This window comes from Natator depressus, chromosome 1 (genome assembly GCF_965152275.1).
Source record: "Natator depressus isolate rNatDep1 chromosome 1, rNatDep2.hap1, whole genome shotgun sequence".
Classification (NCBI taxonomy): domain Eukaryota; kingdom Metazoa; phylum Chordata; order Testudines; family Cheloniidae; genus Natator; species Natator depressus.
In genome coordinates, this window is record NC_134234.1 from 154,136,833 (window position 1) to 154,161,756 (window position 24,924).

The 24,924-nt window shown below is 45.5% G+C and overlaps 1 protein-coding gene across 1 annotated transcript; it reads left to right on the forward strand.

Moving 5' to 3' along the window:
• Positions 1-1,182: 1,182 nt before the first annotated feature.
• On the forward strand, positions 1,183-24,817 carry LOC141983331 (ICOS ligand-like). The gene is made up of 7 exons (XM_074946368.1): positions 1,183-1,425; positions 7,282-7,322; positions 11,197-11,562; positions 14,104-14,388; positions 17,353-17,523; positions 20,009-20,044; positions 22,017-24,817. Exons 1-7 carry the CDS (start codon positions 1,412-1,414, stop codon positions 22,025-22,027), a joined length of 924 nt encoding a protein of 307 aa, XP_074802469.1. The 5' UTR covers positions 1,183-1,411; the 3' UTR covers positions 22,028-24,817.
• The last annotated feature ends 107 nt before the right edge of the window (positions 24,818-24,924 follow it).

Consider the following 24,924-nt stretch of genomic DNA (forward strand, 5'->3'; position numbering starts at 1 on the left):
GGCACAGGATTGCAACGGCTCTGGTCAGCACCGCCGACGGGGCTGTTAAAAGTCCCATCGGCGGTGCTGCCCGGCTAAGGCAGGCTAGTCCCTGCCTGTTCCAACACCACGCTGTGTCCCGGAAGTGGCCAGCAGCAGGTCCTAGGCGGGGCTGCTCATGCCCTGCCCCAGCCCCGAGCACCGGTTCTGCACTCCCAGTGGCCGGTTCCCAGCCAATGGGAGCTGGGGGTGGCAGTGCCTGCGGGTGAGAGCCACGCGGAGCCGCTTGTGCACCTCTATCTAGGAGCCAGACCTGTTGCTGGCTGCTTCTGGGGCGCAGCTTGGTCCACGGTGCCAGAACAGTCAGGAATCCTGCCTCTGCACCATTGACTGGGAGCTCCCCAAGGTAAGCCTGCACTCCAATCTTCAGCCCCGAGGCACCCCCCCCGCGCAACCCCAGAGCCCCTTCCTGCACCCCAGACCTCTCATCCCTGGCCCGACCTGAGCCTGAACCCACAGCCCTGACCCCTCCCACACCCCAACCCCCTGACCCAGCCCTGAGCCCCCTCCCACAGCCTCAACCCCTCATTCCCGGCCCCACCCCACAGCCTTCACCCCCATTCTCTGAGCCCCTCCCACGCCCCAAACCCTTCATCCCCAGCTCCCTTGGGTCGCAGGCATCAACAATCTTCTTCAACTGGGTCGCCAGAAAAAAAAGGTTTGAAAACCACTGCCCTATTGTTCCAGACTCAGCAACAGTGTGACTGTTCCCGCTTATGTAATCAACAGGTTCACCTTTTAAAAAGGAGAAGACTCACTTGTGTGGCGTAGCTGGAAACTTACCAGGGAGCATGTGAGTAGTTTCCATGCATAAACTGATATTATTCAGCACCTTGGGTTAGGGTGACCAGACAGCAAATGCGAAAAATCAGGATAGGGGGAGAGGGGTAAATAGGAGCCTGTTCAAGAAAAAGACCCCCAAAGCAGGGCTGTCCCTCTAAAATTGAGACCTCTGGTCACCCTAGCGTGGGTGTATTTGAGCCCTTCTGCTGTGCGTTGAACGCTGCTGGAAGCCTAGGAGAAGCTCCCCGGGACAAAAGGGAGGCGAGTTTACACGGTGCGGCGTTGGCCCTCCTGGGTCAGCAGCCCGTCTGGAGCTGCGTTCTGTGTAGGCGGGGGTGGGGCTCGTGTCAGGGCGCGGGCGGGACGCGACACTCCGAGGCAGCGCGCGGCGGGGACCGGCCCGCGGTCACCTCCCCGGCCCCGGCCGCGTGGGAAGGGAGAAGGGACCAGCCGCGGAAATCCCCGGCTTGGACGACGTAGGAGGGAGGAGCCGGCTCAGCCCCAGCCTCGGCCCCGCGGCTGCTTCTCCACTTCTCCTCCCGACACCGGCCGAGGCCCCGAGGCTGCCCGAGCAGCGCCCCGCGCCGGGATGGAGCTGAGACGGTGAGTGCGGCGGGGGGGACCCCAGAGGCTCGCCCCTGGTTCACACTCCGGGTCTCCGGCCTGCCCGCACCCCTCTCCTCCCCCCGCAAGTGCCTGCTGGCGCTGGGTAGCTGCGGGGGCTCCGGGTCCTTGTACCCAGCGCCGCCCCCCTCCGAGCGCGCCCCAAAGACAAACCCTGGACAGCGCTGCCAGCCCCGCCGGCCGCGTCCCCTGCGTTCCTCGGCAATGGACAATCACTGAACCGGCTCCTACCCCCGGGAGCCGAGCGTCAAACCGTGGGGGGGGGGCATGGTCCTGATTTTCTTGCTGCAATAGGAGCATCTACTCTTGTTCTCTGTTCAGATGTTAGACATTGGGGGGGAGGGGAGGTTGTTGGCATCAAAAACTGCGCGGCGCTCTCTGGATCCAGGTGCGAGGGCTGGGTGTCTGTGCTGCAGCCGGGGTTGTGGTGCGCCAGGAACAGCTACACTTGCTCTCAATTTTGACAGTACAATTGGTGGGTGGGGAGGGGGGCTGACTACAAAAGTTACCAGGCTGCAGGAAGGTCCAGCTTTTCCTGCCAACTCTTCCCACTGACTGGTGTGTGGGTGTGTCAATCGGTAGGTTGATTCATTCCCACCCCCAATCCATTTGGTGCGTTTGTGGTGGCTGTCAGGGTAAGGCTGAAGCTGCTCATAATTTAATCTTCCTTTATCAAGAGAGGGCAGTAGGGGCAAACCAGGGGGCTGGGGCCTGATCCTGCTCCCAAGAAGTCAGCAGTTTCTGCTCCTTGTGTTATGGGGGAAGGAATGTGCAACTCAGATAAATCTCCCCTTGACACTGACTGGAATTCATAGGGAGAAAAACAGAAAACTCTATTGGGATTGTTATTGCAGGGAAAGGCTACTTTGCTGTTGAATAGCAGTGGTATTTTATTATTGAATTAAAAACACAAGGGGCAAGTTTTACAGCGCCCCCCCCCCAACACACATACACATTGGAGTGAATCAAAACTGGCCTTTGTGGTTCTAATTAGCTTAATATAAAGGTGCTTTCTTTATTCTCAGGTTAAGAATTAGCACTTAGATCCTGCACTACCAGAGCCAAATTCTGCCTAGAGTCTGTGCAGAGACTTCAACTCCCATTGAATTAGATGTACAAATGTTTTTCCCTATAACTCTTATTTTAGACTCACTCATACTCTAGCAGGAGCGTAGGGTTTACCTCAAATTCCTAACTTGCATGAAAACTACAAAGTGCCTTGTCTCACTAGGATTTTACCTTAGGATAGTTCTTACTACAGGTGGTCTGAAAAATTCAGATCAAACCTTTTGGTTGACTTTTGCCAATTCATTGAAATCAAAACATTCTGCAGAGACGGTTTGATTTTGACAAAGTTCCTCCAGAAACCAGGCAGGGTTCTAATGGAAACTGGCCTGGTTTCCTGGCTCCTTGGCAGCCTACCTGGCAGACTGCCCCAGAGCTGGGGCTCCATCCCCTTGCATGGAGAATTTTGAAATTTTTGGTTTTTGTTCTGAATCAGATCAAAATTCATTTTGGAAATAGCAAAATCCTCCTCAAAACATTTCTCTGCCTAGCTGTCATTACCATGTGATAGAGGCACACACCCCTTTTCCTAGGGAAGACAAACCCCTGTGTGAACGCTTCATCTGGGTACTCGCAGTGGCTAAACTTTCTTGCTGCATGTACAAGTTGATTCTTCCCCAAGGCCAATTGCTTATCATGCCCCTTTCAATGGGGGATGTTCCCCGACAACACATTTTTACCATGCACTACAGCAAAGGAGATGGACTACATTTGTTTGTTATGCCTCCAATGAGACGTGGCAACAGAGTGCCAGGGCAGTTGTCAGTGGGTCATATTGAATAAGTCGGACTGCTCTTTATCATTCCCACCTGAGTCCCATCCTCTCCCCTTGACAACAGTAGGAGTTGTGGGAGCCCAGCACCTTTCGGGATTAGGGATACAGAGACAATTAAAGTGAGTAAAATGACTCGCACTGTGGGTTTTGTGATCAACCCCAACTCTGGGCTCTGCATGACTGATTCTGTACTGAAAAACCACAGCAGTGCACCCAACTGTTTCATGTAGGTGGTTACTGATGTTTATTTGTGAAGCACTGTGAGAAGTAGAGAGAATGTCACTGCAGACAGACTTCCTTTTGGTTAAGGTGTGAACAATAGAAAGATCTAAACAAACACACGTTTTATCTGAAAAACTATAATGGAAAAATGCCATGAAACAGATAAAGATTTAGGGCAATTGAATTCTACATAACTCAGCTAAGAGAAATATAACATTGATGAGGCACAAAGAGCTGTTCTTGATACAGTTTAGGACATAGTCAAGGTTTTTAGATTTGATTTAAATGTGAAACAAAACACCCAGTTGTTGCAACATGAACATTCTCATATTTTTTGATGTGCTCAGAAAAGCAAAAACACACCAAAAAATACATTGCAATTTTCAACTGCATCAAATCAGTTCTCATGAGAAGAAGGTAAATTGTATATGTAAATATGCAGATGAGAGTGGGAATTATAATCTCACTGGGCCAGTGTGAGAATGAGGAAGTGAAACTTTCTCCTGTCTCCCTGGAAGTTTAAAAATAAGGGGGGGGGCTGGCGGGGGAGAGAGTAAATAAATGGAGAAAAACAAACCATTTAAAAAGAGACTAAGGGACTGATCCAGTTTCCATTTAAATCAGTGCAAATCATTCCCACTTCAGTTGGTGCAGGAATTAATCCCAAATGGGCATGATGCAGAGGAATTCCTCTGGTTTCAAGGAAAGACTGAATCCTCTCACCTGCTCAGGTTGGTGCTCAGTAACTGAGCCACTCTGCAAGCACTGTGGACTGCAGCAGCATTAACATCCACTTAGGAGGGAGAATGGTCAGCCCCTGGATCTGTCTTGTCTAAACTCTGGACTGAAATATTAAAATTTCTAATCCAGTAACAACAGTTTTATATTGACACCAGTTATGCATTTTGGCTACATAGCACAGACAGCCCCACTAACACTTGTTACTTTCTCATTGGCACCAGCAATACCTCTTAAGGGAAATTCCCTGAAAGGTCCAATGAAAGACAATCAAGCATTGTTGTCTCTTTGGTTCAACAGGAAACTAGACCCAGTGCCACAGCCAAGTGGGGGCCCCCAGAAAAATGGGCACCCCCGCACCCCAACCCTGCTCCCCAGTTGGAGCGCCGGACGGGTGGGCAGAGTAAGGCAAGCCTCCATGTCCAGACCCCATTTCCCCGGCAGGAGTACCAGGCGGGCGGAGTGGAGCAAGCCCCTGCACCCCAAGCCTACTCCCTGGCTGGAGGGAGGGGGACTGCAGGCAGAAGGGGTGGGGAGGGGCCGCCACTTGCTCTGGCCCAGGGGCCCCACAAACCCTAATCCGCCCCTGATTAGACCTGTTGTTTAAGAAGGAAAACAAACAAACAAAACCACAGGATTTAAAAATAGAACCAGGGTGAATTTTTAAAGGAAGGTATTCTAGAGCCATATGTTAGATAGAAACACACACATACATATACATGCACACATGGATCATGCACTATCCCCTCACAGCTCCGAGTGCTAACCAGACTGCATATGCACCATCTCCACACAGTGACTGAGCATGCTGCCTCCAGCCCAGAGCTACAGGAGGGGAGCTGGATTTTCCCTGTAGTGGCAGCTCCCAGCTGTTTCAGGCTAGGATAGGCCCAGGCACTGGAACTGAGTGCAGGGAGCCCGTATCTCCTGTTCTCTCAATGCCCCCCTGCTGGCACCCAGCATGTGTGGAGGAGGAAGCAGTCTGATTTGAATGCAGAAGGGACATAGGCGCCAACTTTTCCAGGGGCCACTGGGTACTTGCCCCCATCCCCGCCCTCATCCCAACCCCTTCCCCAAAGTCCCTGCCCCAACTCCACCCCCTCCCTGCCCCTATTGGATCCCTTCCCCAAATCCCTGCTTGCAGCACTGGGAGCGAGGGGGAGAAATGGAGCGGCGGCGTGCTCAGGGGAAGAGGCAGAACGGAGGTGAGCTGGTGCGGGGGGGTCAGGGTGGGGAGCTGCCAGTGGGTGTAGAGCACCCACCAATTTTCCCCGTGGGTGCTCCAGCCCCGGAGCACCCATGGAGTCGGTGCCTATGAGAGCAGCTTCACACAGCCACATTTGTTTTTATCAGAGAGCCAGAATAATGTGACCCCTCCCTTTCCACCCCACCCCCAAATTTATCCTATCTGAGGCCCAAGATGGGCAAGATTCAATCTCAGCCATAAGAGCTTTGTTAGACATAAAAGTGTTATGGCTTTTATGTCTGATTTCATACATCTCTGAAGAGCTAGTAGTGGGGGGGGGGTTATACCAATGGTATGGGGCAATTAATTAATCCCTGTCCATTGGGACAGGGCATTAGCCCTGGAAAGACCCCAAATGTCAGAGTTGTAGCATTGTTATGTATAGAGATTCTATTTTCAGACTGTTTTGGAAAGTGTATGTTATCTTTATTGGTTTTCATTTTTATATTTCTCCCTCCCAAGTTCTGAACAATGAGACTTATGACAGTGAAGGCACCTGGACTTTATAGGGGGGAGGGTTACAAACATAGCTTTAAAAAATATTGGGACTTTCTAAAACATTCATAAAATAGTTTTTTCCTGTAACATATGACATATACAAAATACTTATTTGTGATGACTGGAATGATCTGCATAACCCATTTGTGGCTTTGCCACTTGGGAACAATGCAGCCATCCCACAGTCATGCCAGTGAGGCCTTTATACCACTCCACACCATGACGTATTCCCTATATATATATATTTTATCTATGTATATATTCCCATACACCAGGGGTGGGCAAACTTTTTGGCTTGAGGGCCACATTGGGGTTGCAAAACTGTATGGAGGGCCAGGTAGGGAAGGCTGTGCCTCCCCAAATAGCTGGGCCCCCACCCCCTATCTGCCCCCTTCCCACTTCCCACCCCCTGACTACTCCCCTCAGAATCCCCGACCCATCCAACCTCCCCTGCTCCTTGTCCCCTGACCGCCCCCTCCTGGGACCCTCCCCCCCCCGCCGCTAGCCACCCCCTGGGATCCCACCCCCATCCAACCGCCCCTTCTCCCTGTCCCCTGACTGCCCCGCGCCCATCCACACCCCCACCCCCTAACAGGCCCCCCAGGACTCCTAAGCCTATCCAGCCTCCCCTGTTCCCCGTTCCCTGACCGCCCCCCCCCGCAGAACCTCAGCCCCATCCAACTGCTCCCTGTCCCCTGACTGCCCCCTGGGACCCCCCGCTCTCCGCCCCATTACCATCCTGGAACCAGCCACAGCGCCACCCTGCCCTGCAGCAGCAGTGGGCCAGCGCACTGAGGCTGTGGGGGAGGGAGAACAGTGGGGGAGGGGCCGGGGACTAGCCTCCCCGGCCGGGAGCTCAGGGGCTGGGTAGGACGGTCCCGCGGGCCGGATGTGGTCCGCAGGTCATAGTTTGCCCACCTCTGCCATACACCCAAAAAGGTGATCTGCATAGTCAACTATTTTTTAAGTAGTCACATCAACAGGTTTCATGGACATGCCACAGACGGATCCAGTCAATTGTTAATCAGAAAGGTAGATAGCATTGGTTTCAAGCCCAGTATAGTGTATTTTCCTTCAATTTATTGCCTTTTCCCACAGAGTGATAATTTTAAAGTGACATTATGTAGCTGTCAAATATGTGGGTGCCTATTCTGAGTCTATATAATAGATACTGCTACCCATATGTTGTTGCTATGCTACGCTACTGCTATTGTATTTAAAACTGTGAATAGTACGGATGCACTTACAATTGCATTATCATCATTGTGCTTTTATCTTTTGGGTTTTTTAGCTCTGGACTTTGGTTACTGTTTCTTTGTGCTCTGGCATTTGGTAAGTTAAGAAAAAGTTATTCTTATTATTATCACTTTTAATACAAGCATTTTTTGAATATGCAGAATATGTATGTGCACAACGTAAATCAGAAATCTAAACAGTACTTTTGAACAGGAATCATAAAGATTCTTTAATATGAGACTTTTTGTAATTTGCATAAAGAATGTCAAATGTCCTTGTGATTTTATTAAGGACACTGGGACTACCTGGGGACCTTTATTCAGACTGAATAATACCTTACTGCCAGAGTACTCCCATTGAAGTCAATGGGAACGCTCATGAAATACAGTACTGTGCAGAATGAGTTATCAGAATCTGGCTCTGAGTTAACATGAAAAAGGAGCTAAACAGTGCTGTGTGCAAATGCACTAGCCTTAACCTCTGGAGAGAAAGATTAACATTTGCAGCACAGTTTTGAAAGCCCTTCCTGCACAGAACCCCTCTGCAAGTTCTGGCCTTGGGCTGTCCTAGTGATCAATGCACAATCAACACATCTGCCAGGAAGAGGCCTCACAGCTAGAACATTAAGACTTGTACAGATCTGCTTTGTCAGCGTGTCTCAACCTCGATACCAGTAATACAACTAGCACCATACATTACTGGTAAGCACCAAACATTTCTCACGCTCTTGATTACTAAAAGCTCCCCAATTTACCCCCAAATAAAGTGTGGGTACGGGGATAGAGAGACTATCAAATGAGATTTAAAGTATTTTTGCTGTTTCATAGAAGAATGAAGAGTTGCCCCATTCTTCTTAGACACAGAATCATGTACTTTTGGCTGAGTCGTTTAGTGTTTGTTAAAACTGTACATGCCTAGTCACAGCGGACTCCACCTTGGCATGGGGAAGGGTGTTTGTTGAGAATGTGACCCTACCACATCAGTAGTAAATGTACTGCAGTATACCGTGACCTTTCCATTTAGGGCCACAATCTGCCACTCTTATTCATAGCAAGTAGTACCTTTGTTCACAGGACTGAGGCCTTTTAGGGTACCTCTACACTGGAATTAAAGCCCCACAGCATGACTGCGGATGGCCCGGATCAACTGACTCGAGCTCCCAGGCTCAGTCTGCAAGACTGAACATTTCTGTGTAGACATTTGGGCTTAGGCTTGAGCCTGGGCTCTGGAACACCCCCCACAGCTTGGGCTCCAGCCTGAGCCCAAATGTCTACACAGCAGTTTTGCAGCCCCACAGCCAGAGCCCTGCAAGTCCGAGTCAGCTGACCCAGCCCAGCAGCGGGTGTTTAATTGATGTGTAGACATACCCTTAGGCTATGTATGCACTGCAACAGGTAAGTGTGATTTCCAGCATGGGTAGACAGACTTGCGCTAGCTCTGCTTGAGCTTGTGTACTAAAAATAGCACACAATAGATGTCACGGCACTGACAGCAGCTCTGGCTAGCTACCCTAGTCCAAGCCTGCCCAACCTTCTGGGTCAGAGCCTGGGTGGCTAGCTCAAGCCATTGCCGGTGCCATAACATCCACACACTAGTTTTAGCATGCTAGCTCAAGCAGAGCTAGTGCAAGTCTGTCTCCCCAGGCTAGGAATCACACCTTCCAGCTGCAGTGCTGGCATACCCTTACACATGTTTAACATGTTACCAAAACTTGAGATTTTATCATGATTCTTACAATATTTGGTGTTCTTCCTCCAAGCCCCAGGTCCTGATCCAAAGCATATGGGAAGTCAATGGAAAGGCTCCCATTGACTTCAGTGGGCTTTGGCTCAGACCCTTTGAGTCCTGTGATTTTGTGAGAATCTAGCATTTATTTGAAGGGGGGATTAAAGTAGGTTTCTAGCCCCTATGACTGTGGAGAAAAACTTGAAGTAACATAAATGTGTTGAGAAACTAGAAGGCAAAGGAATAGAACGCAACATTAAAAATCACAAGATTTTTTTTTTAATTAATCCCATGATATTGTGAGGCCTGGTTTTTGTATGCTTGGGATTGGCAAAACTGCATTATGCACATTACTGGTTGCATTGGACTTTCATAGGATTACTCGTGTACGTAAAGTTAAACGTATGCTTAAGTAGTCACAGACAGAGCCTAAAACACTATTCCTGGGCTTCCCTGTTAACAGTGATGATGCTGGTGCACAAATGAGGAAGTAACTAGAGAGGATTCATGAGGTCCTAATAAGCCCTTTTGGAACACAAACACACACGAACACACAGTTTTCCAAAATGTAAAGAACTGAATGGTTAAGTAGAGTAAATAGCAGCCTTTTTAACCCTTCCACCATTCATTCCCTGGGCTGAGCGCAACTCTTCTGCTGGGCCCTTGGGTAGAGGTGCCATCTCACACTGATGTCTAGCTACCACCTCTAGACAACTGAAAGATTATCCAGCCCTCCCTCCAGAGAGGATGGCTGTCATGGATCTGAGATATCCGAGGGCATGGAAGAAGTGAAAATATAGGGAAGGGAAATCTGAAGAACCCCTAGGGGACAGATGGGCACAGTTTAAGAAGCTTTATTTTATATTAACAGGTCGGAATTTTTTTAAGTTTCAGTCCCTCAAGGGACAATGTGCTGAGTGGGGCTGTGTGCGGACACATGGGTCAGTGCACACACGGCTCCTCACAGGATCATTGCCTAGCAGTCCAAGAGTTACTTTCATTTGCACTCATTATTAGTACAGTAAAAGTCATTATTAATTTTAATGTAGGTTCGATGTCTGGAGTCCTTCACTCAAAACTTAACAGCATTTCAGGGAAAAATTCTCCATATAGTGCCCTAATCTGTCACCCTTCCTCACACTGTATATTACTTTCTCATGGGTGTAGTCAGGGACGGATTTAGGCACAGGCGACCCAGGTGACCGCCTGGGGTGCCGGGCTTGGGGTGCACTGGGTTTGGGGTGCTGTAAGGTATTCAAAAGTTTAACAAATGGAGGGGAGGGGTGCGCCAAAGACACTCCTCGCATGGGGCGCCATTTGGTCTCGCACCGGCCCTGGTCTAGTCCCATTGATTTAAACAGGTTCACCCATGTACACAGGTTCCAGTCAGCATGCCTGAGTGTCTGAATTTTGCCCATGGAAAATATCTTCTCAAAAAATATATTTTATTTCTTTGTGTTTTAAGGAGTTGCTATTCTTTACTTTAATTTTGCTATTTGTTGCCCGTTTAACATGGGGACCATATAATGTTTGTTCAGAGATTCCAAGGCCAGAAAGGACCATTGTAATCATCTAGTCTGATCACCTGTATAACATAGGCCATAGACCTTCTCCAAAATAGTTCCTAACGCACATCTTTTAGAAAGAACATCCAATCTTGATTTAAAGATTGTCAGAGATGGAGAATCCATCACGACCCATGGTAAATTGTTACAAATGGATACATGATGTTACACATGATCTTTAAGGATCAGTAATACCAGTGCAAGTAAGGAGTACCTCAAGTGGAGTCAGTTACTTTGTTTCTGTTGTAGGTACTTGTATGTCCCTCACCCCTTTACTTGAGCACCTCACAATCTTTAATGTATTTGTTCTCACAACACCCTGGTGAGGTGGGGAAGTGCTATTGTCTCCATTTTAATCCCCATTTTACAGATGGGGAATTGAGAAGCAGAGAGATTAAGTGGCTTGCTCATGGTCACGCACAAAGTTAGTGGCAGAGAAGAGAACTTTGAACCTGTGTCCTTATCACTGGATCATACTTTCTCCCTTCTTTGGTGGCAATGAGATCAGAACTTGGCCCTAAGCAATTATTTTGCTTTACAAACAAGTGAATATTGATATTCTTGTTTTTAAAATAGAAGTACTCCTTTTCAAACCAGCTGGTAAGTAGGATTGTGACAAGTATATTAAACTGCTTTTCTTAAGACTGATTTTCTCTTTGTTCCCCTTTTTATCTTTGTAGTTACTGCAGAGGAAAATAAGAAAGTTATCAGCACAATAGGCAGCACTGCTGAACTGAGTTGCAGTTTTACTCCAGAGGAAAAAATCATTTTAAATAAGCTACGGGTCTTTTGGCAAATAGCGGATGGTTTAAAACCGTGTTCAGTGGTACACACCTTTAATTCTGGTCACGAGAACCAAAGCAAGCAGTGTGCAGACTTCAGAAACAGGACTCGATTATTTCAGGATAAGCTGAAAAATGGCACTTTTTCTCTGCTGCTGCTAAACGTCAGCCTGAGAGATGAACACACATATCAGTGCATAATACAGAAGAAGGACACGGTTTTCAGGGTTATTCACAGGGCAGATGTGACCCTCAAGGTAGCAGGTAAGCCCTTCTATCCCATATAAAACCAATATTAAACAGCAGTTTGCCACCCTAGATCTCTGTGGATGCTGCAGAAGGGGCATTTGTCACACAATAGGCTAAGGGAGGAGGATTTCCCCATGCCCCAAATGGTGGTGGTGCCACCACACTAATTTGCCTCCCTTGGACAATCCAAGCTTTTAACTCGGTCAAAGACAGTATCACAATAAACAATTCAAAATCATCTAGTCCTCCAACTTTTGAAGCACAAACTGTTTGGCTTACCCTTCCCTCAGCTGTTCAGGGAGGGACACAAGGGGCGGGGGAACACTTATGTTTACTGAGAGGGTAGTTAAACAAGGCAGTTTCAGGCAGGACTGTACCCAAATTCTGCCTCAGACAGGTACTTGGCCAAACCCCAGTGACAGTTTTGCTATTTGTCTTCAGATGACTATTTTCTTTAATGACCTTCCAAAGCCCAGTGATATCTGTGGCATGGCTGGCTCTACTGCCCCTTTCCCGAGAGCCAGATGTGACATGAACCCAACACAGGTTGGGGGTAGGGAGTAAAAGTAATTTTTTTTCAGAATCAGGTGCCAAAATGTATTTGTGGAAAACAAGCTTTAATAAGGACAAAGGGTGAGAGAAATCCCAACATGCACATAAAGGAATCACAAGTAACGTTCCGTTTGCAGTGCAGTGTTACCAATATATTTTATAATGGCAATAACAAGTTAGTAACCAAACGCAATAGAAAGAGTAATATGTATTGTGCCGTGTTTTGGGAGGCTGATTTACGGTTGGTATTGATTCTCATTACAAACATTCTGCTGTAATGATCCACTTTAATACATTTATACTTCATTATTCAGTAACTGTACAGCTATTTGGCTTCACCCAAATAGCATTTCCAGCTAGTCAGATTTAGCTCAGCTTCAGCAACACACTTAAACACGTTAAAGTTATGGATGTGCTTAAGTGCCTGGCTGAACCAAGGACTGTTTAGGACAGGGACCATCTTTTGTCCCATTTGTATAGCACTAGCACAACAGGGTCCAGTTCTGTGACTGGGGATCTTAGACACTATGTAATACAAATAATAAAAGTGACGGTTAGATATTTGGTACATTTCTAATTTTTGGCTCCCTTCCAGCAGCTGTTCTGGTCCCCATCCTCCCCCCCAATATTTCTTTCTGCTTGGAATGATGAAGTGATCTATTTTATTATCACCCGTATAGGTTTCATAACCTCTGATCTCCTCTGCCTTATTGCATTTATTCACATCATCCCCATCCTAACAAAATCCAAGACAGAGACTCTGAAGCTGCGGATAGCAATTCTAACTCTGCTTAACTGACTCTTCATTTCTGGCTGTTGTAAACAGTTCAGCTTGGAGCAAATGTTACTGTGCAGTTCCACAGGTCACACAGATGTGAGGAAGCAGAAGGGCATTAGCCTCACTTTGGCCAGAATCTGAGTTTTAAAAAAAAGTTAGTCCCTAATCCTCCCTGATGATCACGAGCCAAGGCCTACACCTGGCCAACACCCTATTGAAGTCCGTGCGTACCGTACAGGTGTTGGGGTGAATCTGACTGTAGTATCATAGCCTGAGGCAGTAAACTGAAAATAAGAGTAGATCCTCTTTTGGTGTTTCCTGACACTCTCAGAATTAAAGCCCTGGCCCTTGTGAAAAGTATCCATGTCCTCTGGAAGTTTATTTATCCAGATGGAAAATTAATGAAAAAAATATTTTGTAAGCAATCTGGGAATTTATGTTGTAAAGAGTTGTTTGTGGCATAAAGAAGTACTTCATTTGTTAATCTGATCTGCGTTCATATACCACTCTTTGTCTCTTTCAGTCTTCCAAAATATCACAAAGCAATAAAGTCAATTAGTCCCAAATAGCTTTAAAATAGTACTGTGTGCAAAGGAAGGTCTGGATTGTGCCTCCTAGATCCACGCATGGATTGCATTCCTCCATGTGGAAATAGGGAGATCTGCCAATTCCTTACAACCGTACACCCACTCCTGTCACTTGCAGAAGTCTCTCTATGTGGTCCAGGGTTCCTTATTTGTGCAATGGAACTGTGTTGCCAGGGAATGAAGCGGACAGGGAGTGCAGAGGACATAGGATCTCCATGTGGATGGCCCTAGCCTAATGCAGTTCTGCCAGGCTCAGAGGCAGGACTTCCTCTGTGCAACTGTGTGTGCATCCCCATCTGCCCTGATGGGCATTGTGAGGGATCTCCACAAGGAGAACAGTTGGGAGAGCTCTGCTCTCTGATACATCTCCTACAACCTCTTCCATGGCGGGGCCTGGTCTGAGTTAGTTCAGAATCTTCTTGCAAAATGCTACTGAACTGAGTTTAAGACCCTTTTCCCTCTTGTTTGGCCTTCTGCCTCCTTCAATAAATTACTGAAGTAATTGGCCAAATGTCCATGCAGGCTGATATTTACGTCTGAGCTATGAGTTTGTAATCCCCAGAACCTGTGCTTTATAATCTGTCATTACTTAATCTTTTGAAAAGATTATAAAATGCTAATGATTTTTTCCTTTTCCAGCCAATAACAGCCTGCCAGTACTGAGTGGACCTATAGGAATCCCCCCAAATATTGGAGAAGAGGTGACATTAAGTTGCAACTATAGCCAAGGATACCCAAAGCCAAATCTTTACTGGATAAATAGAAAAGACAACAGCTCCCTCCATCCATCATCATTAAAGATCATCCAAGACAACGATGGCACATACAGTGTCTTCAGCACACTGAAGATTGAAGCAACTTCTGATATAAAAATAGGATGCATCATAGAAAATGAACTACTACAGCAAAATCTAACTGTCCTCTGTAAGTTGTTTAATATATGGCAAATAACAGATGTGTGTTTGTCTACATGTACATGTACCTCTCTGATGAGTAGCAGCCTCATTAAGAGTGGGATAGTCCAGTGGCCGACTGAAATGAGTTTAATTTTTAAAGCCTATATAAATTTAGGCCATAGTGTTTATATTTAAATGTGACTTTTTAAAAATGAAGCTAAACACCCTCTTAAGCCTCCCAGATCTGCACACAGATCATCGTTCCTCTGTGTGGAAGTAAGAAGCACCATCCTGATCATAACAGTTCTCTCCCACTCCCCACCCCCCTGCAACAATTTTGGAATCACTATGATTCCCCCTTCAGCTCCTGTGGGAACCACACTAGGCCTAGCTCAGTGCTGAAGGATTACTTTCAAAGGAAAGACATTTTAATATGTGGTGGATCCATGACTCCTGAAGTCCCACCACATTGGTTTACAACCACTCTCTTAGCTATGCTCCTTCTGTGGGTAGTTTTAAACTTCTGTTTTCAGTCTCCAAAACTGATTTGAAGAAAAAGAGACACTGTTGAAACTAGGTTTGTACCAAATGCCTAATTGGATTATTCAGCCAAGCACCAAATAACTGGAAATGGTGTTAGGCCAAAGCATTGAGAACAATCAATGAGAGACACATGGATGATAGACAGTTTATTGCTGATGGAAGTTATTAGTAATAAAAACCAAGACTTAGCCACTCAAACTCACAAAACAGATAACCTTTCCTGTTCTGTTCAAATCTATGTTTACATGCTGTAGCACACATAGTGTGCTAGATGCCTTATAGACAAGCATAAAGACAAGATAGAGCCTTGCTCCAGACATTGCAATCTTAGGCCCCGATCCTGCAAGCAGCACTATGTGGGTAGACCTCTGTGCCTTTGCAGAGCCAAATGCAGGGTCAGAGCTAAAGGGATTGTGGTGTTTGGATGTTGCTTGTAATTATTAGAATTGGGAGCACCGGCTGTTGGGAGTCTGAAAGGAGAGGAAACAGGAAGGAGCGGGGAAGGAGTTGAAGAGGCTGAGGGAGAGTTACTGAGGGTACAGCAGCAGCTTGGAAAAGAGGTTTCCACTTTAAAAAATAAAGTCCTGTTGAAGTTTGTTAGTACCTTGCCTGGCTGCTACAACAAGGATCTATCTTGCAAACTCAATGAAGTAATACCAATGAAATCAACGTGATTACTAGCATGAGCAAAGATCATGCATACATGAGTACAGATTGCAAGATAAGGGGCATTTGGTAGCTTGCTAGTGCCAACGTTCCACCCTGTAGGAAACAGGAATAACCTGTTCACTATTATCTTCCTAAAGACATTTTGTCACATTCATTCTGAAAAGAATTATTTTACCTTTTATAAGGTTGATAACTTTTCCAGAATACATTGCTCTACTGTTTTTAGAAGAAAGCAAGCAAGCAAACAAAAAAACGTAACCCCACTGAAATCAATGGGAATTTTGCCATTGACTCCAACAGGGCCAGGATTTCACCCATTATTCTGAATGCACTTGTGCTGATTTTATTGCTTATTTACAGCAGATATTTAAAAAATTACAAGTCTATAGGCAACAGCTCAAACCTACTGTCTGCCATGGTTGCTGAATGGAAGGGGAATCTGGAACCAGGAAAAGAGGAGAAGAAGTGGTGTATGTCTCCTGAGACAGGGCAGAAGAAGAATGGGCTATAGGGTTAAGAGTATGATATGAGCTGGCCCTGAGAAGGTGGGGAGAGGACGCAACCTGTATTGTAGGCAGAGACCAGAAGATATCGGAGCTTTCTCATCGCCTCTCTTGTCCCTTACTGGGGCATCGTCCCTACTAGCCAGGAGGAAACGAAGCAGCATAACCAAACCAGCAAGTGCCCTGAGGAAAGGTGGGGATTCTTATGTAGGGTTGCCAATTTTGGTTGGATGTATTCCTGGGGATTTCATCACAGGACATAATCTTTAATTAAAGATTAATCTTTAATTCCTGGAGCCTCCAGGCCAATCTTGGAGGGTTGGCAACCCTGTTCTTATGGCACATGTGAACAATTATTCTGCCAAAGATTTTTGCCCACATACAGCGGAATACTTATTAGAAGCCAGATTTTCATAGAAAATCTAGTTCCAGTAGGTTTTTGGAGTAGGAAACAAAGTTTTAAAATGGCTGTAGGGGATTTTCTCCACTAAAGGAACAATGTCAAGATGGCAGCTGAGTCTTCATAGCTCCTGCAGGAGCCTACAAAATCCTGTACTTGGTCCAATAAGGCAGCATCAGTTTTAAAGTAATATCATTGTGTATCTGTGGGTTGGGAATATATAAATAAATATACAGGCACAAGAATATGTACTCTCTAGTGCTGTCACTTGTGTAGTGTGGTGACCTGCAGGATGAACTGCAGGGTCTCATGGCAATTGCCAAAACATGACTGCCATTTTGGGTTGTCTCCTTAGGGAATCCTCATGGTCACTGGGAGGCTTTGAAAGCTTTGGGACCAGATATCCATGGAGTTACAACTTACACCAACTAAGGATCTGGCCCTCATTCTTATTTGAAAACAAGTCTAATTTTGAGTACACAAATCACTCAAAAACTAATCTTCGAAAGCTGTTCAGTAGATTCCTTTCTAAGATGAACATATCCAAAATGACAGCCAGCTTTGGTGTGGGAAGGACTTTGTCACTTGAACACACACAGTGCTGTCATTTTTAAGAGAAGTTGTGTTACTAAATCCTTCCACAGGAGGAAAATGTATGCCTAAAAAGTGTGTGTAATAATAATTATTAATCATTAAAGACCATATAGGTAGAAATTTGGCCTTGTTCAGAAAATGGTGGTGGGATGAAAGTTATTTGTATAGGAGGGCTATAGAAGCCTATAGACTTGTGTGAATCTCATGTCTATAAAATGCACTTGAACACTCATCTGGAATGAAATTTGAGAGCTTCTCTCTCCTTTTCTCTATTCCTCTTCAGACTCGGAAAACGTCACAAACTCTAACTCTACCAAAAGCAGTCTGTTAGAGCTAAATAAACCGGGAGCTCAGGCTGGAAGTGTCCTTGCCATTGCCGTTGTGTTAGCTGGTCTAGTTGTTTTAACCTGCTGGCTGTGGAAAAGGAAATCCCCTTACCGGAAATCATATGCAGGTAATTAAACCATTTACACTTGTTGGTCAGATATGACTAGTTCTTTTCATTTTTCCAAAATATTTAATATTCTACAATTTGTCATACGTAGTTGTGAATTCTCTACATTATAAGTGAAACTAGAGCTCATGACAAGTGCTGAATTGACAACACTGGGAGCTATACTCTAAATTAGCCACAAAACTGGTACATTTCATGTATATTTCATGGTGTTATACCAACCTACCTCACACCAGAGGAACCATTCCTTTGAATGCAATGGTAGTTTGGGCTCTACATCTGTTCAGTCTTTGGCTTCTCTGCCGAGACTATCCACAAGAGGAGTGTAATGATAAGGAGGGGTTTGTGTAATATGGACAGCTTTCCATTAAGAACTGGTCTGAGATCACACACAAATTTCATATAGACCAAACCAAAACTGGATGATAATCACTTGGGGTTATCACCTGTCTTGAAAAGATTAGAATCAGTGATTTACAGAATCATAGAAGTGTAGGGCTGGAAGGGACCTTGAGAGGTCACCAAGTCTAGCCGCTGGATGAAAGCTCCAGATCCTATTACAAATTCCGTACTCTACCAGTTTCCTACAATTTCCCAAGTGAGAATCAATCATCTCTTACTATAATTCCATGTAACAAACAAACAAACAAATCCTCATTTACAAATACGATTGCTTGCATTTCTGCAGCTGCCCACACAGAAATTTCAGCACTTTACAAAATAAAAGAGAGCACCAATAGATGTCTCAAGAACAAGACTGAAGATATACTAGAGCTGGGGTGGGCTGGGGACTGTTGTCTCAAATAGTGAAAATTTGAGATTTTGAAAAAAAAAAGTTCCATTCCGCATCAGAATGAAACAGACACCTTATGAAAAATTTTTGCAAAAAAAGACGGAGAGAATCACCCCAGAATAACCAATAGCCTGGTGGTTAAGACACTCACCTGGTATGTGGGAGCCCTGGGCAGGGGTTTGAACCTGGGGTCTCCCACATCCTAAATGAGTGCCTGGATCACTGGACTATTGGCTGTTCGGTGGTGGGTCTCTCTCTGATCCTTCCTCCCCCCACGCCCCCCAAAAATTCCAACCTGAACCTGAGAAACCCTCCTGACTAACCTTTCGTCCAAACCAACCCTTTCCCATGGGAAGTGTCAGTTTTAACAAAGCAGCATTTTCCAGGAAAAAAAAAATTTCATCAAAAAATTCCCAGCCAGCTCCAATATTTACCCATGTATGTGCGCTCTCATTGTAGAGCAAATTGCAGAGATGCCAGGGAGAGCATGTGAGACTGGGGGAGCTTTCCCTCTTTGTCCCCATGCAGGGGCTAGCCACAGTGTCCATTCAAGGGTTGCTACTGGCTAGCAGCACTAGGCACTCCCAAAGGAGTGGTGAGAAAGCAGGGACCTGCCCCCTTCTGTATCAGCTGTGCTCATTTGGGGCTTTGCTCACAGGTGCTGACTCCTAATGGCGCCGGTGGGTGCTCGACCCCCCCCCCCTTTGTCCCTGGCCCTGCCCCAATTCCACCCACTCCCCAAAGTCCCTGCCCCAACTCCACCCCCTCCCTGCCCCTATTTGACTTCTTCCCCAAATCCCCGCCCCGGCCCTGCCTCCTCCCCTGAGTGCACCACATTCCCGGTCCTCCCCCCTCCCTCCCGGAGCTTGCTACAGCTGTTCAGCGGCAGCAAGCCTGGGAGGCAGGCAGAGGAGCTGGGACGTGGCGCGCTCAAGGGAGGATGCGGAGGCAGAGGAGGAGGTGAAATGGGGCAGGAAGCTTGGCTGCCAGTGGGTGCAGAGCACCCACTAATTTTTCCCCATGGGTGCTCCAGCCCCGGAGCACCCAGAGTTGGTGCCTATGGCTTTGCGCTTCCCTGAGGCACAATACCTCTCGGAACTGCCACAGGGTGGTGCAAAGCCACTCCAACCCAATGCAGGGCTGTGATTTAAAGCCATAGTCTCAGCATCCAAACTCCATTATGAAACTAAGTTATGCAGTGTAGTTGTAGCCATGTCAGACTCAGGATAATATAATTAAGTATAAGATGAACTGCTAGACAAGAAGGTCACTTGGCCCAATAAACCTGAGGCTTGTAACTTTTTCCTCATGAAGATTAATGTTGTGTAGAGCCAAGCTGGAATTATTCATACAGGCCTGGAAATTTACAAAACCTTTAATTTGTATCTTTAGACTGTTCTAATGTTTTCATCCTTATAAGGCTAGAGAGGTAGTGAGCAAAGGTATTTGCTAACTGTATGATGATTTGCCTGCTTTCTTGTTGCCTCATCCTCCCCTTCCATTTGTGGGTTCCATCCACCTGTTGCCTACACTGTAAGCTCTTGGAAGCAGGGACTCCTTTTTCTACTGTTTGCATAATGCCTAGCACAATGGAGCTCTGATTCTTTATTGATGCTCCTTGGGGCTACTGCAGTTCAAAGAAGAGATAATAAACCACCTCACATATTTAAAATGCTGTATTTCTTTTAACAGATGTTCAACAAAATGAAGATGGAGCACAGCACAATAGTAAGTAGTGAAAGATCAGACACACTCTTACCACAGGTGTCTTAGGGGCTACATAACTTCAGGGCTCCAGTGCTACAACTCTCTACAAAATATTTGATTTGATTTGTTTTTAAACTGCACAAGATTACCCATTTCTGACTTCATACAAATTCGGTACACGCCTCAAAAGTGCTGTTCTCTTCCTTTCTGTGTACCACCTCTTAGGGGGACAAGTCCTTCCCTTGATCAAATCCAGATAGTTCCATTTACTTCAGTGGATCTATGCCTGTTTACACTACCTTAGAATCTGGCCCATATCTTTAGAAAATGTGTTATGTACTCTCCTTTCCCCAACGAAGAAATACAATCTAAACCTACAGCCTGTTAACATTTTAATGGCCAAGAGTACAAGATTTAATGTGGCAAGTCAGTTTAGAAGGGCAGTACCCATTTGTAAAAAAAGAAAACAAGGCATGATTTAAAAACAAACTCAGATCTAGTGAAAGCAGACAGAGATAGGATTGTCTGGATGCCTACTTGATATTATTTATTGTGTGACAAGTGTTAACCATATCCTATGCTGCATCTGCAAAATTAGCTAGAGATACGGTGGATCTGTGTGGAATTACTGTATAAAAGTCCAGAAAATACACTGCTTTAAAAGCATATAAACAGCCGCTATAACAACTGCTCTGCACCAATACAACTTAAAATACCTAATGCAAGCAAGCATCCCTTACATCAAAAAATGCTTAGCTTTTCATTTCTGATATATAAACTGGCTTAATGAACAATTTACATACTCCCCAGACCATTCTGGGCTGATTCAACAGACCATTTAAAATCAACAGACATTAAACCATTTCCTGCTTAATGACCTTTTATAAACAGTGGGTTTTCTTCTCCAGACAGCAATGAAGTCTGTTTACATGGTACAAGCAGTTTATTTCAAGTCTCTTGATTTATATTGAGTGCTTCTTGGCCAGATCCCAGGACCCGGCCCATAAACATGTAGTTAAGTGAAAAACTACTTGAGTCACATTAATATTGGTTGTAGTAAATATTTGTGTTACGGTGGGGCCCCATGGTGCTGAGCGCCGTACGGACACATTTTAAAAAAAAGACAACCCCTCCCCTGCCGGTTGGGGTTCTCTCTGTTCAGGGTCAGACCCCTAAACACTAATCTGGTTTGCTTTGGCTAACAGAGCGTAGGAACATGCCAGGCCCACTCTCCCTTTCCCCCAGGCACAGCCCTGTACCAGCCATGGGAAGGGGAGGTGGTTCACGACTCACTGCAGGGACAGGTCCCCTATGTCTTCCTGCATCTACTAGTTTTAGAACCATTTTGTGCCAAGAGAGCAGTGCAAAGCTTCCCTAGTGCACCAGAGGATCTGGCCCTACATCATTTTAGCTTTTCAGTCTAGTGGTGCAGGGTGCGTGTAGCCCCATGTGAAAACACCCTGGGCAGATTGAAGTGGCCATTCCACTTTTTAGTATTAAAGCAAAAAATTCTTCTGCTTTAGCTGTTTAATTTTCACCTTATGGAAGGTCAGATCATTTACTGGGAAATCCTCACTGATATGAAAATAAGAGGGTCAGCTGAGGCTTGGCTATATTGCTACAATACAGGAATTTTTAAAGTTAATGCCTCTTTATTCTAGTGGCAGCTGAAACTAAACAATGTTGAAGTAGGCCATTGTTTGAGGGAGAGGGGACATTTCTTGCATTTGCAGGGTGAGATGCACTTGAAGATTAAGGCCTTGACCCTACAACTAGATCCGCACTGATGGACTCTAGGGCCTGACTGGAGTCCCATTGAAATCATGGGGCTCTGTGCAGGTGCAGGGATCCACCCATGAGGATTCAATTGCAGGATCTGGCCTAAAGGGCCTTTCCTATCTTTGACTTCATGATCTTTCTCTGTTCATTGATTGTCAGTTAAGCACATTAGTAGTTTTTGTCTATAAAACGAATAATTATTTTGTCTTTACAGCACATGTTTAAATGGGAAATTCTCAGAGAATTTGGGCAGCTAGTGATGTACCAAGAGAATGTTGAAGCTAAGGACGCTATGTTGAAGCCAAGGATGGCAGCATTATCTGCAACACGAATGGCATAGTGTTTCCAGAGCATGGGCCAGGACAGATGGCAAAAACCTTCTCCGACAGAGGAGAGAGCAAAATCCACCTGCTTTAGTCTGCCACTTCTAATCAGCAGTTGCGCTGGTTTTCAAAACACTCTTCAAAACACCTGTATGAGTGAAAGGTACAATGGTATCTTGATGCTGAAGCATTGGTTCAGGAATGAAAGACTGCCAACTGTTATTTTGTGTCAGTCAAAGAATGCCCTACTAGGAGATAAGCAACTGTTTTTCAGCAGTGCTGAAAATTCTCTCTGCCTTTCAGACTTTTCATAATGATTACTGAACATGAAAAATGGCAGCTAGGCAAGTGAAAACTGCAAGACTTTGTGTAGAGCAAACTTCATTGCCTGTTTTTCTTCTTCCATGCATCCTTTCACTGTTTCTGGGCAGCCGCAATGGCAACACAAAAATATCCCGAAGCTTCCAACTTAGACATGCAGAGGTACAGGTGCCTGTAGCTGAACAAAACTTCTGAGTATGAACATTGGGAAGCCTTATTTTATTGCAGTTTAAGTGTGCATTCTACATTTTACAGAGTACTCTATCAAAAAGGGAGTCTCCATCAGTTGACAGAGCACAGAAATTACCTGGATTCCTAGGAAGTGTACAGCACTACCTCAGCACTGTCTGGGCTGAATTCAGATCAGCAGTTGCCTGTGCATATACTTTGGAGACAGGACAAAAAAACACAGGGTGATTATCCTCATTTTGGCATGTCAAGCATCAACCAGTCCCTCCCTCTAGGATACTGGAGGTTTGAAATACAATCTTTCTGCACACACACCCCTCCACCCCCATAAAAACAGGTGTGTAGAATGCCATTTGCCATTGGTACAGCAAGAACATCATTAACGGACAAAGTAAATGGTTGGTGAAATCAGGGCCATCCTTAGGATTTATGGGGCCCTATGCAGTATTATTAAACTGGTAAACTACACCTGACGGCAGCCTGGGCTCACATATGTATTTTAGATAAGGGTAGTCTTTTGGAGGATTTATTTTAAAAACTATATGTCTGAAGATCCAAGCATTTAAGGCTAAAGATGAATATTCAGATTGTGCATCTAAAAATCTATGCAAGGATTTTTTTAGAGATGTGATTTTATAATCTTCAGCAACATACTAATGAAATATTTTTAAAGCAAATTTTAACCTAAGGTCCTGTAGACGAACATGTTCTGAGTAAATATTAAAGTAATGCACAACTGTTTTTGTCAGTAAATTCAGAAACTGACAGAATATACCTGGGGGTTGGCAAATGCCTGTTAAATGGCTTCATTACCACTTGAATGGCTCTTTAACAGTTTCAGTGTTTGTGCTAACAGGTCTGGCAGGCTCGAAAGCTTTTTCACTTTTAAGTACTAGATCCCCTCTGGAGGAAGACTCACCCGGCTGCAGCAGCCAGCTGTGGTGGGAGCCTGCAGGAAGGGTCAGATTAGAACAGGGATAGGTAGAGGTGGAAGGGTGGACACTAAGACCAAGGGATGCCCCAAATTTTCAGGTTCCCTCCGCCTTGTATGCTGCATATGCCTGAGGACGGCTCTGGGTGAAATAAAAAGATGAAAAGACAGCAGATGCCTGACACTGAAAGCTGTAACTTGCCTGTGCCTAGTGCACAAGGAGAAGTTGAAAATACGATCCCTGTAAAGCTGCCATGGCCAGGGCTCCTGTGAGTGAAAGATGTAAAAATCAAAGCAACTAATTTTTCCCAGTGCGTAGGGTTTTGAAGGAGGCTTAATTTGCTTGCTTCGGGCACTTTACTCCCTCTAGATCCATCACCATTCTGCATTGTACCACCTTTATGCCATCCAAATGAAAGAATCATAACCCTGCTTTTCCAAAATATGCTGGGTATATGGCACCGGGTGGCAATGGTGGGTTAGTGCCCTGGCTTCTCACTTTCAAATCCTAGTTAAATTAAAATAAATTTGGTGGCCACATTCCATCATTGTGCATATTACAAAACCACCCGATGATCTGATCTGAGTGTCTGCTGAAGCAATAGTCAAGATTGGGCTAACAAAGCAGTAACTTAAGAACAAGTTAGATGAACCCCTGTCAGGAATCCTGCTTGAACACAGGGGGATGGAATAGATCTCCTCTTGAGGTCCCTTCCAGCCCTACACTTCTATTCTTCTACCAGCAGGTTACAACACCGACCCAACTTTTTGTGGGAAGATTGCACAGCCTTAGTCTGCTCTAGGTCTAGCCCAAGCTCCAATTAGCACTCACTTTAAGGCAAACTAGATCTGCTCTCAGATTTTAAGAGGGTGGGGAATGTTTGGAAAGCACACAATGCTGTAAGCAGTATGGGAAGAAAAGAGGCATTTAAATACTTTGATTTTTAAATTGATTTGTCCATGAGCTTTAAAGAGAGAGTGATACATGTGTGTGCAACTTCTAAATATATGCAAAAAGAAAAGGAGTACTTGTGGCACCTTAGAAAGGTGCCACAAGTACTCCTTTTCTTTTTGCAAATACAGACTAACACGGCTGTTACTCTGAAACCTGTTCTAAATATATGTGAGCAAGAGAGAAGCCTGGTATATTTATGACTACAGTAGAACCTCAGAGTTCTGAACACCAGAGTTACGAACTGACCAACCAAAACACACCTCGTTTGGAACCAGAAGTACACAATCAGGCAGCAGCAGAGACCCCCGCCCCCCCCCCCCAAAAAAACAAATACAGGACAGTACTGTGTTAAATGTAAACTACTAAAAAAAATAAAGGGAAAGTAGCATTTTTCTTCTGTGCA